Source organism: Ornithodoros turicata, unplaced genomic scaffold (assembly GCF_037126465.1).
Source record: "Ornithodoros turicata isolate Travis unplaced genomic scaffold, ASM3712646v1 Chromosome29, whole genome shotgun sequence".
NCBI lineage: Eukaryota > Metazoa > Arthropoda > Arachnida > Ixodida > Argasidae > Ornithodoros > Ornithodoros turicata.
The window spans coordinates 518,451-535,494 of record NW_026999353.1 but is presented as its reverse complement, the minus strand read 5'-3'; the positions used below and the strand labels follow the sequence as shown (position 1 = coordinate 535,494).

The 17,044-nt window shown below is 49.4% G+C and overlaps 1 protein-coding gene across 1 annotated transcript; it reads left to right on the top strand.

Annotated features, from left to right (window-relative positions):
- The first annotated feature begins 283 nt into the window (after positions 1–283).
- On the top strand, positions 284–874 carry LOC135373663 (uncharacterized). The gene has a single exon (XM_064606755.1). It carries the CDS (start codon positions 284–286, stop codon positions 872–874), a length of 591 nt encoding a protein of 196 aa, XP_064462825.1.
- The last annotated feature ends 16,170 nt before the right edge of the window (positions 875–17,044 follow it).

Genomic DNA, 17,044 nt, shown 5'->3' with positions numbered 1-17,044 from the left:
GTACCGTTACCTACTCACTGCTGTGGACAGGTACACCAGGTGGCCCGAAGCTACGCACATGGCGGACATGTCACCCGGAACCGTGGCATCGGCCTTCCTATCATCCTGGGTGTCCCGTTTCGGCGTCCCGTCCCAGATCACCACTGACAGAGGGCGTCAGTTTTAAAGCAGCCTCTTCAACGCCTTTACAAAGCTGCTGGGCACCACCAGGCTCCGCACCGCTTCATACCATCCTGCATCAAACGGCCTCGAGCGCCTTCACGGACACCTCAAGACCGCGCTCATGGCTCGCGAGGACCGTGACCATTGGGTTAACCACTTACCCCTGGTGCTCCTGGGCATCCGTGCCGCCCTGAAGCCCGACCTAGGCTGCAGCTCCGCCGAACTTGTGTACGGGTCTGCTCTTCGGCTCCCCGCGGATTTCTTCGTCCCTCCACAACACCCGCCCGCCCCCGCGGAGTATCTCCAGCACCTCCAACGTTTCTTCGCCTCCCTTCGGCCGACCCCCACCCGTACGGACTCCTCCCGCAAGGTCCACGTCCCGCAGGAGCTCGCAACAGCGACACACGTCTTTCTCCGCACAGACGCCGTCCGTCGGGCGCTCACGCCTCCATATTCAGGGCCACACACCATCCTCAGCAGGGGCGAGAAGACTTTCCGCATTTCCATCCGTGGAAAGCCTGAAACCGTATCCGCTGATCGAGTCAAGCCTGCCTTCGTCGAATGCCCTACCATTGCGGCCTCCTCAGCTCCGAAAGACGTCTCCGACGCCCCACCACGGACACCTACACCCACGTCGCCACCCTCCACATTCGCTCCGCCTGACCCTCTCCTAAACGGGTGCACTGGTCGGACAGCCCTTGTCTGTCTCTAGCGGGGGGGCCTTGTGGCAGCCGACGAAGACTAAGTTGCCACCGCTACGCGCCGCGCGACATGCGCTTCCCTGGCATTCTGTGCCAGTCAGTTCAGTCCTCTGGCAGCCACTGATCGCGCTGCCCAATAAACTGTGGCTTCCTACTTTGCTGCCTGCCTTTCTTCACCACACGCCCACAGTGCTTTAAAAAGAAAATGGTTCCAGTCCAAAAAGTGCACATGTAAAGGCAGTGACGTCGTCTTCTTAATAGCAAACGGATACAATATTGTGCCTGTCTTGAGAGCTTCCGCGAATCCGAACGTCCTGCTTGCCTCTAAGCCATATTGAAGGGTGAGATATCTAAGATTAATTCATTTACGCATACAAACAACGCTCCAGTAACGAATTGCTTGGAGTATTAGTTTAGCATCAACATATAGCAGGTATGTGTTTCTTATTGCTTTTGGTTTGAGACATTCACTATGTCCGCCGAAAGTCAAGCATGCGCGACCTCTCTCTCTCTCTTATCCTCTCGCAATAAATGATCCATATACGCTGTGCAAGTGCGTCTCTGCGCATGAGAGGAGGCAGTGAGAGGGAAGAGGGAGGGCGCCGCCGTAGCCAATGGGGCTTCCCGAGTGGAGTAACCGGGAGAGGAGATATGCGCAGAACGCTCGGTTACTTGCAGAGCGTATACCATTCCGCCACGGGCTTGATTGGGGGATGAAAGATGAAAGATGAAAGTCACTGAAAAGGTTAGCCAGCTGTAGGAGTCGAACCCACATCTCCTGGATTGCCGGTCCAAGGCTCTACCAATTGAGCTAAGCTAACACGCCTTCTCGGCGACTTCCAGGGTGCGTCATCTGAAGGGACAAACCAGCCACTCTCTCTCACTTATCCTCCTTTCACTCTTACATTTTTGCTCACTCACACACACATTCATACGACGGGATCGACGCAGGCGGCAACTGTTGAACATGAGAGAACTGATGTTCTGAGGCTGGAACGACATAGAAGGGACAGATAAATAAAATGCCTCAATTTGCCTAAGAAATTAACGATGAAAGATGAAAGTCACTGAAAAGGTTAGCCAGCTGTAGGAGTCGAACCCACATCTTCGGGATTGCCTTTCCAGGTCTCTACCAATTGAGCTAAGCTAACACGCCTTCTCAGCGACTTCCAGGGTGCGTCATCTTTTCAGTGACTTTCATCTTTCATCGTTAATTTATTAGGCAAATTGAGGTCTTGTATGTGTTTGTCCCTTCTATGTCGTTCCAGTCTCAGAACATCAGTTCTCTCATGTTGATTGGGGGAGTTGTCAATGGAAATTATGAATCAACTGTATAGATTTCCTATTGACGAGCTACGATTTTTCTAAGCGGTGCTGCTTTCTACTTTCTATACGTGAGATGTATAAGAATTCTATACAACTTCTACAGGCACACGTATACTAAGTTGCGTATATAAATGTGTCTGTAGACCTTGCATACCTTGCAGACCTTGCACCGTACTGAAAGTAGAAAGATCCACTGGTTAATAAAATCACAGCTTGTCAGTAAGAACTTTATACAGCTTATTTAGATTAACTGGCTGGAAAGTAGAAGTGGGCATATACTAGATAAGAGTCTATAACATGCAGAGTTCGAGGTAACCCGTTACTGTAACTAAGTTCCTTTTTTTGGTAACTTGTAACTTAACTCGGTACTTTTGCGCCGTGGTAACTTTCAGAGGAACTCGCTCCTTTTTCAGGTAACTTTGCCAAAGTAACTTAAGTTAAGTTCCAAGTTACTTTTAACTCGCTTTTCACTCACGTCCACATATTTTCTTGCTTTCTCTCCGATTCCTTCATGGCATTTTTTCCCATAAAACGTGATATTCAATCAATGATAGTATTTTATTAAGACGAGAAGCGCATTAATTAAGAAGGGGAGAGTCGAAGACAAAGGACACGGCACAACTTATACTCCTGTCACACAGGCAGTCTTCAATTATCATTGAAACCAATCGTCATTGAAAATGCGTGTAGCGCCACCTTGCGTGTAACGTGTCAACCTGTCGGGGAACATTGAATCCAATACTCTTTGGGAAGTTGACACGTCACACGCTTGGTGTCACTACACGCATTTTCATGCGTGTTTATCATGTGTGTTATCATGTTACTGGGGCAGCATGGGAGGGCGGGTTGGCGAGTGTCTCAGGAACAAGAAGAAGGGAGGGGGGCAAGTGCAGCACTGTGCAGCAAGGCCAAGTGCAGCACTGCAATGACAAATGACAAAGTAATTTAAGTAAACCGGCGAAAATAGAGATAAAAGTATTTTAGACAGAGTGCTCCTAGTAAGGTTCTAATTACTGAAAAAGTATATAACCCACCGTACCTTAAATACAGTACTTGTACAAGTCTTCTTGAGTCCGACCAGGCGAAATACTCACGAGTTCTAGAAAATGCACATCATTGTCACATGCTGGAATTCATATATTTCGTGGCTACTTGTTGCGCATTCTCAAAGACGTGTTAAAAGTTAACGACACTATTTTTTTCTCGCATCAGAACATTGTCCGATGTTCCTAAATCAAAACCTAATGGAATGGAGGTGGACCCCGATAGACTGTTCCAACAGAGAATGATCTTTTGTTCAAAATATACTGACGCACTTTCCTATACATTCCCTTACCGGTTCGTTGGGGTTTCTACGCTTAAAATCTCGTCGTTGGTTGTTGATGCATTTGATCCAATTCTAATCTCACTGCTAATACACTGCTCCGCCTTCTGCAGGACATACAGGTAACCAGTCTATTTCTGAAGAAGGTCCCTGTGTCCTTCCCTCAACACACGGCTGACAATATATAGTTAACTCGTGTCAATAACAAACGCTCGTGTTAATGATTTATTCATTAACAATAACGCGTAAATGTGGTTCCCTTCTCTCGAACGCATTCAAGTGAAATATTTTGATCCTGCTTAGCGCGATCCTTCGTTACATTTATTTTCAATGCAAGATTTGTTCCCTTTATGAGCATGTAGTACGTACGACGCGTGAACTAGGCAAATCGCATCCGGGAAGTCCTCGCTCAAATGCTGAATGTCCTCGAAATATCAACGCGTCGTTTTCCTTTCGGAGGGTTTCGGAAACAATTTGCGCAAAGTCTCGTCTGCATCCGTTTCCTACGTCTCCCATTATTACTGTAGAAGGTCATGTATTGGAAGGACATCTTGTGCTAGATCTGAACGAGAAGCAGTTTGCATTTAAAGAAAACAGATTGTACACTCCCATTACCGCTGTTCAGATCACTGGCGCACAATGGTGCAATGATTGCCTCGTGTGCTGTTTAGAGAGAGGTCCTACACCGGGACCCTCCGGCTTTGCTGTCTTATTCAAAACTATCGCCGCATTTTAGAGCACGTAATGCCCCATGTTAAATATTGTCGGTGCATTAAACTTTGCCACGTTTACGGTCCAATTTTACAGAACGCCACAAGAGCCATGCTGCAGTAAAATCTAGGCGTCAAGAAACATGAGCAGCTAGAGCATCACTGCTATGAAACAAGTATCCCGCAAAGTAACACAGGAAGCATTCGTCCTCTATGATGCTTGATTTCAGCCACAAAAAAGCTGCATCAGAATTGCGAGCATACGTGACAAGGCTTGCACGTATCTTGAGTGATCACTCAAAGCACGGTATTTTAAATACTTTTCCGGTATCTAATAGTATCTACTCATACTTTCTGCAACAAGTATTTTTAATGTATTTAAATTACTTTCTTCGATACTCAAAATACTTTCCTCGCTCATCATGCTGTATCCCGCCGTGTTTTCAGTTCCACCAAAGCAATAAACACGCGCCAGAAATCAGAACATATCACCAAAGTTCAACATACGTTACTTGACAGTTGACACCAAGGCCTTGCAAAAAAAAAAAAAAAAAGAAAGAAAGGAACGTTCCATTCGTTTTTATCGGCCACGTTCAGAATATGCGTTTCGCTTACTGCTAATGCTGAAACATTAAATACTAAATCTTAAATATTCCTTAGAGTATTTAGTACTCTACTCAAATAGCTTTTGGTGGTAACGTTGGGTAGACGAGCTTTCAGTTCTGAGTATTCTCTCTCTACTCTAATTCTCTACTCTAATTTAAATACCCGTTACGTGGAGTATTTACGATGTGTTATTTTAAACAATTTTCCGCAATATATTTTGTACATTTCTGCATAGATCGAGGAGCTCACTGTGAATCAGCATTGAATCAGCTCTGGGAATCAGCGTCTTCCCATTTGTTATTCGGGGTCCTCCGCTCTGAATCCCACCCGGGGAAGACTCCGACCCTCAGACTACTAACCGCCTCGCCAAGTGAAGGAGGGTAACATAGCCTCGATTTGAGCAGCAGCAGCAGAGCTGCACGACACGAGCGGTCCCATAGCACTGGGCGAGAGCAGCAGCGCCGCCGAGCAACAGAAATTTCCTGCTGCTCCCGAATCCGAATTTTTGGTTGCTGCGCTGCCCTGTTGCTCAGTAGTCTTCACAGTAAACTTTTCTACACTTGTCCCATGGCGCACACCTTTTTGGTCTTCCCTTTACACTCAAATGATGGGTGTTTTTTAATACACCGTTTACTTAAGTGTATTCCTAATAAAACACTGTTATAATGGGTGTTTAAAAACAAAAACACCCTTAAAAGGGGAGTATTCTATTGAAAACACCTTTTATGATGGAATTGTTTGCTGGTCAATGTTCCCTGGCAAATAGCTAGTGTAATAGAAGCTTCTGCGGCAGCATGCCGAGACCAGTGGCCGAGACACACAGTTCGACGTTCTTCCTTCTATGGCACGCACCGCCCTGAACACGGTAGACCTCCAGCCATGGTTCCATCGTAGAACCTAAACCGGAGCGCGATGCATCGCAGGCACGCCTTGTTAGCTTGGTAACACTGTGGGACCAATGCCGAGGCTTGAAGAGACCACTGGCACCCTCGGTAGCCTATATTGACGCTTCACGGTCCACGTAGAAATGCATTCACCAGGGTAGGACTCACGCAGGCGCCGCATTGAGGAGACATACTCCCTGAGGTGGGGTGCGACAAACTCAGACCGAGGCCTACTCAGCGAAAAAGCTGAAAAAAAAAACTGACATCAGGACCCAGGAGGAACTGTAACAGATCATGGGCAGGGTGGCACGGCTCCATGAGCGCATCAAAAATACCTTTAAGACCAAGGGCGAGACACTTGGTCTTCATATGTGGAACCCGTAGGCCACCTAACTCCCACTGCAGGCACATGCGGGCGCGTGACACCTATTCCACGCTGCCACTCCAGACGCAACGAAAAGCTGTGCGAGTAGCAGCCACCAAGGTCTGACGAAGGGGAATAACGACATTGCTATGGTACCAGTACTTACTGAAAAACCATGAGGTGGCAAGACGGGCTCCACACGTGATAGGGAGCACCAAACCTCTGAGATCAGCGAGAACAGGGACACTGTGCTGGTGCCTCCTCATCCACGAGGACAGCGACAGTCCGCAACTATTAAAGTTATATCCTAGTATGCGAACATCGTCTCTAACAGGAATGCCAAAGGGCGCGGACACGACGGGGTAGCATTGAGGAAGAGCAAAGCACTCGTCGCCCGATTAATTCGCGCACTTGACACGTTGCCATAGGCATCTCAAACACCTAACACAGCGGCAACAGAAGCTTCATCTCTAAGCATTAGAGACAGGTCATCCGCGTATGCAAAAACGGGAAGAGCTGTGGAGCCAGGTAGCTTGAGCACACGCGAAGAAAGCAAACTTGCAAAAGAATCCAAAAGTGGACTAAAGACCATGGCGTAGAGAGCAGGTGACAAACGACAACCGTGCCGCACACCGGACTTTATCGGAAAACTGTCAGACCGAGCACCATTTAGCCCAATTGTAGCTGAAGCTCTGGCGTACAGAGTTCTGATCCAGTCAATAACCGAAACAGGGAAACAAAAACGTGCAGGACCTGGTACATGTACCCGTGGTGCATCCTGTCGAAAGCCTTCTCTTGGTGCGGGTTGGATGCAACTATGAGCCCAATAAAGGCCATCACGCAACGCAGAAGGATGCAGCTGCAGGGACCGTCCGGGGACAGCGCAGACCTGCAAAGCAGGAATAACAAGGCCCAGAACGGCATAAATTCGCTGCAATAGCACGTTAGAAATAATCGCATAGTCAGTATTCAATAGAGACACGGGCCTATAAGCGTTCCGATCGTGCCTACGTGACTCGTCTATGCAGAGCAAGATACTAACGCTGTCGCACATGAAAGGACACAAAACGTCCCCGCCAAGCAGCTATTAAATATATATATATATATATGTTTATAAGTCCCAATATACATATATATATTGGCATCATAGTGGAAGACCAGCCATATCTGTTGGCTGGCCCCCTTTAACTAAACGAAAAGGATTTTAGGAAACATCTTCGCGGAAGCAACACCGCAGGCGATGCTCCCCCGACGACCGTTTTACGGGCGGCGCATTCCGACACACGGCCCACCCGGGGGCGGACCGCGGACCCTCTCCGGTATTTGAGGACCGGCTCCCATTTGCCTCCCTCCACCGCTTACGCGGAAAAGGATGTAAGAAAACATCTTCCCGGAACAGTACCGCAAGCGGTACTGGCCCAACGACCAATGCGCCGAAAGATCAATGCGCGGATTTGAAGGGAGACCAGAGCATATCAAAAGGATATCGGAAAAGGACCTAAGAAAAGATCTTACCGGAACAGCACCGCCAGCGGTACTGCCCCGACGGCTTTGTTATCGGCTGCGCGTTCAAAGAGACGGCCCACTCAGGGGCGGACCGCGTAATCAAGGGGACCTTCTCCAAATATGAAGGACCGGCTCCCTTTCGCCTCCCTCCACCGCGAAAGATCAATGCGCGGATTTGAAGGGAGACCAGAGCATATCAAAAGGATATCGGAAAATGATCTAAGAAAATATCTTACCGGAACAGCACCGCCAGCGGTACTGCCCCGACGGCTTTGTTATCGGCTGCGCGTTCAAAGAGACGGCCCACTCAGGGGCCGACCGCGTTATCAAGGGGACCTTCTCCAAATATGAAGGACCGGCTCCCTTTCGCCTCTCTCCACCGCGAAAGATCAATGCGCGGATTTGAAGGGAGACCAGAGCATATCAAAAGGATATCGGAAAAGGATCTAAGAAAAGATCTTACCGGAACAGCACCGCCAGCGGCACTGCCCCGACGGCCTTGTTGTCGGCCGCGCGTTCAAAGAGACGGCCCACTCAGGGGCGTACCGCGTTATCAAGGGGACCTTCTCCAAATATGAAGGACCGGCTCCCTTTCGCCTCCCTCCACCGCGAAAGATCAATGCGCGGATTTGAAGGGAGACCAGAGCATATCAAAAGGATATCGGAAAAGGATAACTGTGTATTAGCACCACCGCCGTAAACGCAAATTGGTTTCTGGCGACTGCGACGTATCATTTGTGCCTGCTATACAAGTTTGCTGGCGCCGCGGAAACGTCAACGATCAAACTCGTCGCCTCTCCACCTCCTTAACGATAGACGACGACAAGGACGACAACGACGACTGAGTTTGCAAAATCAAATGTGGTGTTGGTGGCATCAGCATTCAGTTTAAAAGGTACAGTAAAGGAAGCTGCAATATGAAAGGTCCGCAACTTCATGCAAGTCACCTCAAGGGAATCGAACGATTCACTTAGGATGTTTTCCGAATCGTTTCCGTTAAGACTTTCCAATGTGAAAAAAAAAAACGATAGATGTTCCTAAGCCACTGCAGCTGAATACGTGAGCGTCAGCTGCACCACCAGTCGGACGATTTTGGTTCGTCGGTGCGGTTCTAAATTCCGGTAACGGTGTGCATAGGTTTGTTATATTCTGTGAGAGGAGATGTTGTCAGTAGTAAGTATTCAAGCCAATGTTTACACAGAAAATCGACATCAAGTGTTGCACTTTTTACTTTCAAATTACTTTAACTTATTTTTGAAATACTTCAATTTTTTTAAATTTTAATATTTTTCAATAGTGCAAAATCTAACTCAATGCAATCCTTGGATTTTCTGTGTAAAAATTGGGTTGTAGAAAAAATAACTAAACAGTAAGGAAGCAGACAGAGAGAAATAATTTATTTGAAAATCAACGACGCCATCTTGAAAAAATCACTCTGGTGCGGGCGACTGGGCCAGGACGCTTGCAGAGGCAGGTGGCAAGCTAGTTGCAAGACATCAGACGAGATGGCACCACCACCATGTGCATATGCGTGTAGGAGAGAGAGAGAGAGAACAACAAGATATTAGCGTCAGGTAAAAATGGCAACACTGTTAGGTGTGCGAGACAGGTATGCGAGAGAAAAGGTCTAACCGCTACTGCTCAAGAGCACGGAGAAAAAAGTACACATCGGGGAACAGGCGACCGGTTAGGCCTAACCACAGCGTCACAACACTATGCAGCTAACACAAGGCGACAACCACTGGGCACACAACACTAAACGTACATCAACAGGCTTGGCACGGTACGGGTCACCGCTATTAAAGTCTAAACATGCACTACGGCAAACATGCGAGAAAAGGTTTAACACGAGCGCGGTCAAACAACGCGCAAACATCGGCAAATCACTCGTTGGTCACCGCTAAAGAAGTCTAAACATGCGCGTACGGCCAACACGCGAGGAAAGGAGCACGGTAAAACAACGCGCAAACATCGGCAAATCACTCCCCCTCCCCCCCCCGGTGACTGCTCCATCCGACAGCCAGGCAGAAACTGAGCGGGCGCTATAACTGGGAAGCAACCGAGCGCACGTCTGCTCTCCACGACAGTCAGCGAGCAAGTGACTGAGGCGCCGCCAGCTCTCCACAACTCCCTATAGAGCCCATAGTATAGCTAAATTCACACAACACTGGGCACACGACCAATGAGAGTGCAGCGATTGCTTCCTCAATCCTCCAATCAGAAGTCTTTCCGTCCGGCTCGCAGCCCGACCGGTTCTGGCTGTTGCTGACTTCTGCTTTCCATACTGGCCTGTGCCGGCTACCCCTCACCTCTAAGTCTACTAGCTTTCATGCACGTCGTAAAGTTATTCCGTGATTCCCAAACAACTGTCAAAAGTGTCGTAATAAACAAATTTATTTATACTGACACAATCGGCAGGTTGACACATATACATGCACTGAGCGTACTGAGTCCATTGCGTAGCGCTTCCTAGCACACTGGAACAAAGTTCAAACTTGCAAAATACGCATATCGACACAGCTTATTCCCAGCAACGAACAACTGTCACATACTTGCGTGCAATCGCTTGATCATCATGTCCTTGCCTGCTACACGTCAAACATAAAATGCTGCTTCGTGAATGGTATTTTCTTGTCACTGCTATGCAGATCTGACGGCGCTCGAACATGTTCATCGAGCCAGAATTCACGACAACACTTCATTTTGAAATCCGATTGGCCCTTCGTGGACCGATGCTTGTGGCGAGAAACAGTACAACACGATCAAAGGCACCATAATACACGGATAAAACGGCGATCGGCGAACGCACTTGCCTCCCAACGAAAGACACCGCCAACGCGGCGCCCACCGTTCAGATTTCAAATGAAACCGCCGACCGAAGGAGAACACAGCACGCAGGCAAGGAAGCGCGAAGTGCCGTTTTCAAATTCTGGCAACCAATCCGGACACGCTTGTGGCGTCCGACCAATAGAGAGGCACGGATTGCTTCGTGCGCAGTAACACGCATTTTGATACAGATTTTGCTAGAGCTGTGGGGGGCTGGCGCCGCGCCGCGGCAGCAGCTACGTATGCGCCCTCTGCGCCGCCCGCCCACGGGTCGTTTTGGCTTCGACTCTCTCCTACTCTCTCCTTCCACTGCGCGCGCTCCTAGCGGCAACGGGTGGCTTCTCCATTTCGGCATCGCTCTCTCTCGGCATCTCTTCTTTGCGCGCGTTTATTTGTATGAAGGCAGCGCGCACTGCGCTCAAGTCATCAATGCGTGAAGATGTTGAGCTACCACTCGTTACAAAATTGTTCCCTCACCCACGCTTCTTGGGAAGAAGTGGAGAAGGAACGTATCAACAGCGAAAGTCCCCGCAACGAGCTCGTCATCAGTGCTTTTCGCTATGTGATGGACATGGTAGGCTTTGGCAATATAGGAGAGATCTCTCCGGGTCTGTTGCAGGGGATGGTGCGTCGGATCTACGCCCGTTACAGAACATCTGTATAACGGTTCCGGAGGGACCCCTGGGACTGATGAGGAAATTTGTGAGCTTGGCCCATGCAGAATTACCACTACTACATCGCCGCAGACATCGTGGATCATCTCGCTCGTGCCATCGCTTATATTAAGTACGCCCTCCGGAAGCAGCGGCATTTGCAGGCAGTCTACATCGTGAACTTTGCCACCGATTTATTGAAATACCGTTTGGTTATCGAAATGGAAAGTATTAAACAGTCAGAATAACTTTGACCAGACTTTGTGTATTCTTTCACTGAAACATTTTTATTGAATTCGTACAAAGGAGTTGGACGATAGATGCCTGCACCCTCCCTGACTTGTCTGATCTCACGAACACAACATTACGAGATGACCAGACGTGCCAGAAAAGTAACGGAGAATCTTCATCGTAGCGTCGTCACTGCGCGGGTCACTACACAACCACAATGACCGAATGGTCATTCTTTTCATATAACCATTCCACTACCACACTGCCATGACGACCCGTGCTTCTCCTGTCTGAGAGAGATAAAGAGAAGCATGACTCGACTATAACTTTTATTCTCGATTATATGCGCGTGTAGCTCTTTGTTCCATGGTCACTCGATGCGTGACGACGACGCTCTCGGCCTCTCTTCCGAGCTTTCCGATTCTGCACAAAGAGGGAGTAGCATCGTAATGCGATACTCGTCAGAACACCAGCAAAGCTTACAGTATTCGCAGCTTCCATAAGGGAAGGAGTGTATGGCATCCAAGAGATAGCGCTTGTCGTCGTATGGGACCAAGCTCTTCTTGAGTCTCGAAATGGTGTACATTGTTTGCTTTATACTCCGGATGGTGCACAGCTTCTGAGAGACTGCCATTTCATTGAACACAGAATCTCGATACACTTCGTGCAATAAATGTTTCCTCACCACGTCTTTCTTAACTCATTTCGCTCTCGCGATCTGTTTGTGTGTACCAGCCAAGAGTATGCTGTACATTTTGGCTCGGATGGCTAGGACTTCCTAATAACTCCACATGCTGTCTCGTCTTTCAGGTACCCCACCTGATTCGCGTGCTCGTAGTTGAAAAGCGGGTGGTCCGGTGGACAGATCCAGCTCACTGTCAATTTTCACCAGCTGCTCCTCCAGGCTTTCACATGTGAGAGAAAAAATTATGCTGTCCGTATCGCTATAGATCAACTGCACTGGACACGTCAAGCGAGAGCGTCGTCGGTGGGATCGGCTTCTAATTCCACTAAACGGGCGATTTCGACAATTCAATGAAATTTTCTTGCACTATATCAGTCGTAACGCAATCCACTTCCCGCCATACTTAGAGTAGCACAGAAATCATTCTTAACACGCTGTTTTCTTTACATGAAAGAGCTCAGCAGGCCAGTAACATGCACCGCAAAAATGTATTCATCGCCATAGCTTACTGCTCCTGTCTTCTCTGGCTCACGTGTGCATTGGAATGATAGCAATCTGTCCGACACATCAACACACGCATTAAATATGAACATAATGCACTCACCACAATGGAGTCATAAATACCGCGGAAATTGAATGTACAGTACACCGCACAAAGTAACCGAACGGTTCAGGGGAAACACTGCTCCTCGCTCGACCGATCCTTCCATCTCCAATTCTCCGGAGCAACTGGCGAAAACTGGTTTCCGCGGCAAAGGGACAGGGCGCTGACCCCCACTGACAAGCAAATCAGAACGCGTTGCACACGTAACGTCACCAATGACGTGTCAGCACGCTTCTCCTTGTTATACCGGGAGGGAGTGGCAAGGTAAGGGCGAACGCCCTGCGCAAGGCGCCATTTTTCTTTTTCCAGAGTTCCAGTCACTTGGCCGCGTGGTCGATCTAAGCCTAAACGACGAAATCTCGCCGCAGCCCACCCCTCGTCCAAAGACGCACACGAAAAGCGTGGGCTACCCGCGATATCTTTTTTGCACAGTTCCAATCATTTCAGCGCATGGTCGGGCTAAGCCTAAGCGACGAAATCTCGCCGCACCCTTCTTCCTCGTCCAAACACGCGCACGAAAAGCCTGGGCTACCCGCGATATCTTTTTTGCACAGTTCCGATCACTTCTCGCGTGGCTCCCTCCCTCCCTGGCTTGCGTGGAAAATATGAACACTCTGCGCGTTCCGCTCATTGCTAACACCACATCTCTAATCATGCGCCCTCGCACTCCAGCTAAGCCCTTTTTTTTTTCGGGAAAACCCGCCGCATGCCCCCCTCTCAGACACGCGTTGTAAATATGAACACTCCGGGCTTGGCGCCATTGCTAACACCACTCTCTAATCACGCGCCCTGGTTAAGCCTATTTTTTTCGGCAAAACCCGTCGCCCGCCCCCCTCCCAGACACGCATTGTAAATATGAACACTCCGGGCTTGGCGCCATGGCTAACACCACATCTCTAATCACGCGCCCAGGCACTCTAGAGTGGCTAACCCTAACGGCGCCAGCAGACCTCGACACACGCCATCAATAGAAATACGTTCTAACGAAGAATCTCTAACAACGCCCACCAAAAATATGAACACGAGACACTCACCGAGCCAACACATCACACGTTGTAGGTCATCCGCTCTCTGAACACTCCTCTGGGCATTAGTCCACGTCTGGGAACTAGTGTACCGTCTCTCGTCAAAAGATACCTGGGAAAGAAAGGAACAATCAGACGTATTCCTAGCTGTGTGTCCAAGGTTAACGTACTCAGTGGGATCGGCTTCTAATTCCACTACGAGGGCGATTTCGACAATTCAATGAAATTTTCTTGCACTATATCAGTCGTAACGCAATCCACTTCCCGCCATACTTAGAGTAGCACAGATATCATTCTTAACACGCTGTTTTCCTTACAGAAAACAGCTAAGCAGGCCAGTAACATGCACCACAAGAATTGATTCATCGCCATAGCTTACTCCTCCTGTCTACTCTGGCTCACGTGTGCATTGGAATAATAGCAACCTGTCCGACACACAACACACGCATTAAATATGAACACAATGCACTCACCGCAATAGAGTCATAAATACCTCGGAAATTGAATGTACAGTACGCCGCAAGAAGTAACCGAACGGTTGAGGGGACACACTGTTCCTCGCTCGACCGATCTTTCCATTCCCAATTCTCTGGAGCAACTGGTGAAAACTGGTTTCCGCGGCAAAGGGAGAGGGCGCTGACCCCCACTGACAAGCAAATTGGAACGCGTTGCGCACGTAACGTCATCGATGACGTGTCAGCACGCTTCTCCTTGTTATACCGGGAGGGAGTGGCAACGTAAGGGTGAAGGCCCTTCGCTAGGCGCCATTTTTCTTTTTTCACAGTTCCAGTCACTTGGCCGCGTGGCCGATCAAAGCGGTAAATACCAACAGCCTGCGCTTCAAATGCGCAGTAAACACGAAAAGCCTGCGCTATCTTTTTCACAGTTTCAATCACTTCAGCGCGTGGTCGGGCTAAGCCTAAACGACGAAATGTCGCCGCAGCCTACCCCCCGTCCAAACACGCACACGGAAAGCCTGTGCTACCCGCGATATCTTTTTCCACAGTTCCAATCACTTGGCCTTCGCGTCACTTCCGTTCCCCTGGTGGCGGGGGAGCTGCGAGCGCCACCACACGGGAGAGATGGTGATCCGATAACCGCGCGTCGTGTGCTAGCTCCAAATGCGTCGACGGGCAGCGCTTTCCTCGGAATGCGGAGAGGTATGGAAATTCGGCGCTAGCAGACGACGCGTGGTTATCGGATGGCCATCTCTCCCGTCTGGTGACGCTGGCAGCCTCGCCGCCACCAGGGGAACGGAAATGACGCGAAGGTTCCAATCGCTTCAGCGCGTGGTCGGGCAGCATCCAAGCTGTCTATGTGTCGTAAGTACAGGGTAACGTCATCAGCGTAGCCCAGCGCCACAAAGGGTGCCCCACCCGGTACCGGAAGTCCTCCGATCTGTGCACACTGTTTGAGCCTCCTTAGAAAGGGGTCGATGCACAGGACAAACATAAGTGGGGACAGTGGGCACCCCTGACGGACACCCCTGGTCAGAGTAAAACTCCTGGTCGGCTGGCCGTTGATGAGTAGTTCGCTCACAAGGCTACTGTACAGTTGCTTAAAAGCAACAAGGAACTGCTGCGGGAACCCACACCTTTCGAGCATTTCAAACAGATAGACATGTTCCACTCTGTCAAATGCTTTCATCTGATCTAGTGAGACCAGTAGACCTGACTGCAAACGGGTACTGGTGTAATGCAAGGGATCCCGCGTGGCTGTTAGCAAGGCAAACATCGACCTCCCTGTGACACAGGCTGACTGGTACGGCGATACCACATACGGGAGATCCTCCCTCAGCCGGTTAGCCAGTACTGCAGCCAATACTTTATAATCCGTATTTAATAACGTAATGGGTCGCCACGAGAAGGCCGGAGTCACACTGGTTATACATTATAGATTGTACACGAACATCTCGTCATACATGTATGACGAACGTGTATAACAAACATCCCTTAAACATGTGTGATCATACAGTGCTGGTCACACTGCTTATACACCGGCAAAACATGTTTTAAAACCCGTGTGTATAACCAGTGTGGCCGTGCCGTCATACAAGCAAGCGCTCTGACTATGTTTGACAACATGTTGTCAAACATGAGTCAAACGTTTGACAACATGTTGTCAAACACACGACGATGTATTTGTCGCCTTGTATTGAACGAGCCTGCTGGGCCAACGCCTCAAGGGTTTTAAAGCGATGGGCTCTTAAGTTGGACCGGAAGCACGGGTGGCACTGACGGATCGCCCGTGCGACGCACTGCTCTTCCGTAGCAGTGGGATCCGCTCTGCTGTACAGATCCTGCAATGCCCGAACGAATTCAGATAAGCTTTCCTCAGGATGTTGAGTACGCTTATGTAATTCCTCTAGGACACGGTATTCGTAATCCGGGGGAAGAAATTCGTTTTTGAACCGCTCCTGGAAGTCCTGCAAGGACGTAAACTCCGATTGCAATCGAAGCCAGCGGGCGGCGTCTCCGACCAAAGCAACCTGCTGGATGCGTTGGATTAGGACTTCGTCCGAAATTCCCATACCTGTCTGATAGGCGGTAAGGTCATTCAGGAAATCGGCAACAGACTTCTTATCGGTGTAACCTGAGAAGGTAGGCTCCGGTAAGTTGAGTCGCAGAGGTGCTTGTGCCTGCGGCGGCGAAACCGACCCGGCATCCAGGCGTTGAACCACCAACGAGCACAACTCCGTCATGCGTGACAGGAGTTCTGCCGTTGCGATGGCGTCTGACAGCGGCGTGGGCACCTTCGCCTTGTCAGCCATCAGCTCCGAGGGCTCGTCCACCGGGTGGGAGCTGAAAAACTCACAGAAAAACACACGCGCAAACACACACACAAAAAAGAAACAGCAATGAAACACAAACAACTGAACCGCAAAATTAAACATTTACTATAAACTACGGAAGACGCGTGCAGCGTGTTCCCCGCCACGGAACAGACGAGCTCGAACCCCAAAGGTTGCGCGCCAGTTGTGGAAACCTAAGTTCCCGCAACCTCGGGGCGTCAGCCCGTCCGTTCCGTGCGCGAGGAAGCAAGCAGCACAACAGATTCAATCAAACATACCAGGTTTATTGACCTTCAGAACAGCTTGCATCCAGCGAAAAACCGCACAACGAAATGCCCCCTTTTGCAGCGGATCACCGCTTTTATCCCTGTGCGTGGGGTACGCCCCCCTGGAGCACGGCTGCCCTCTATCGCCGTAACCCGTGGCGCTCTCTTATCGCCACAAACTGAAGCCCATCGTGTGGTGGTGCCATCGTGGTGCAATCCCAATAGTTGTAAATCACTTACGATTTCCCCACTCACGACTTCACCTTCCAAGCTGCATACACCATTAATAGCAATGTCCTTGAGTCTATTTCTACTTTTAAATAACTCTTATAGACAGAGCATATCACACACACACATATCTAATGCTGCTAACTCGTCTC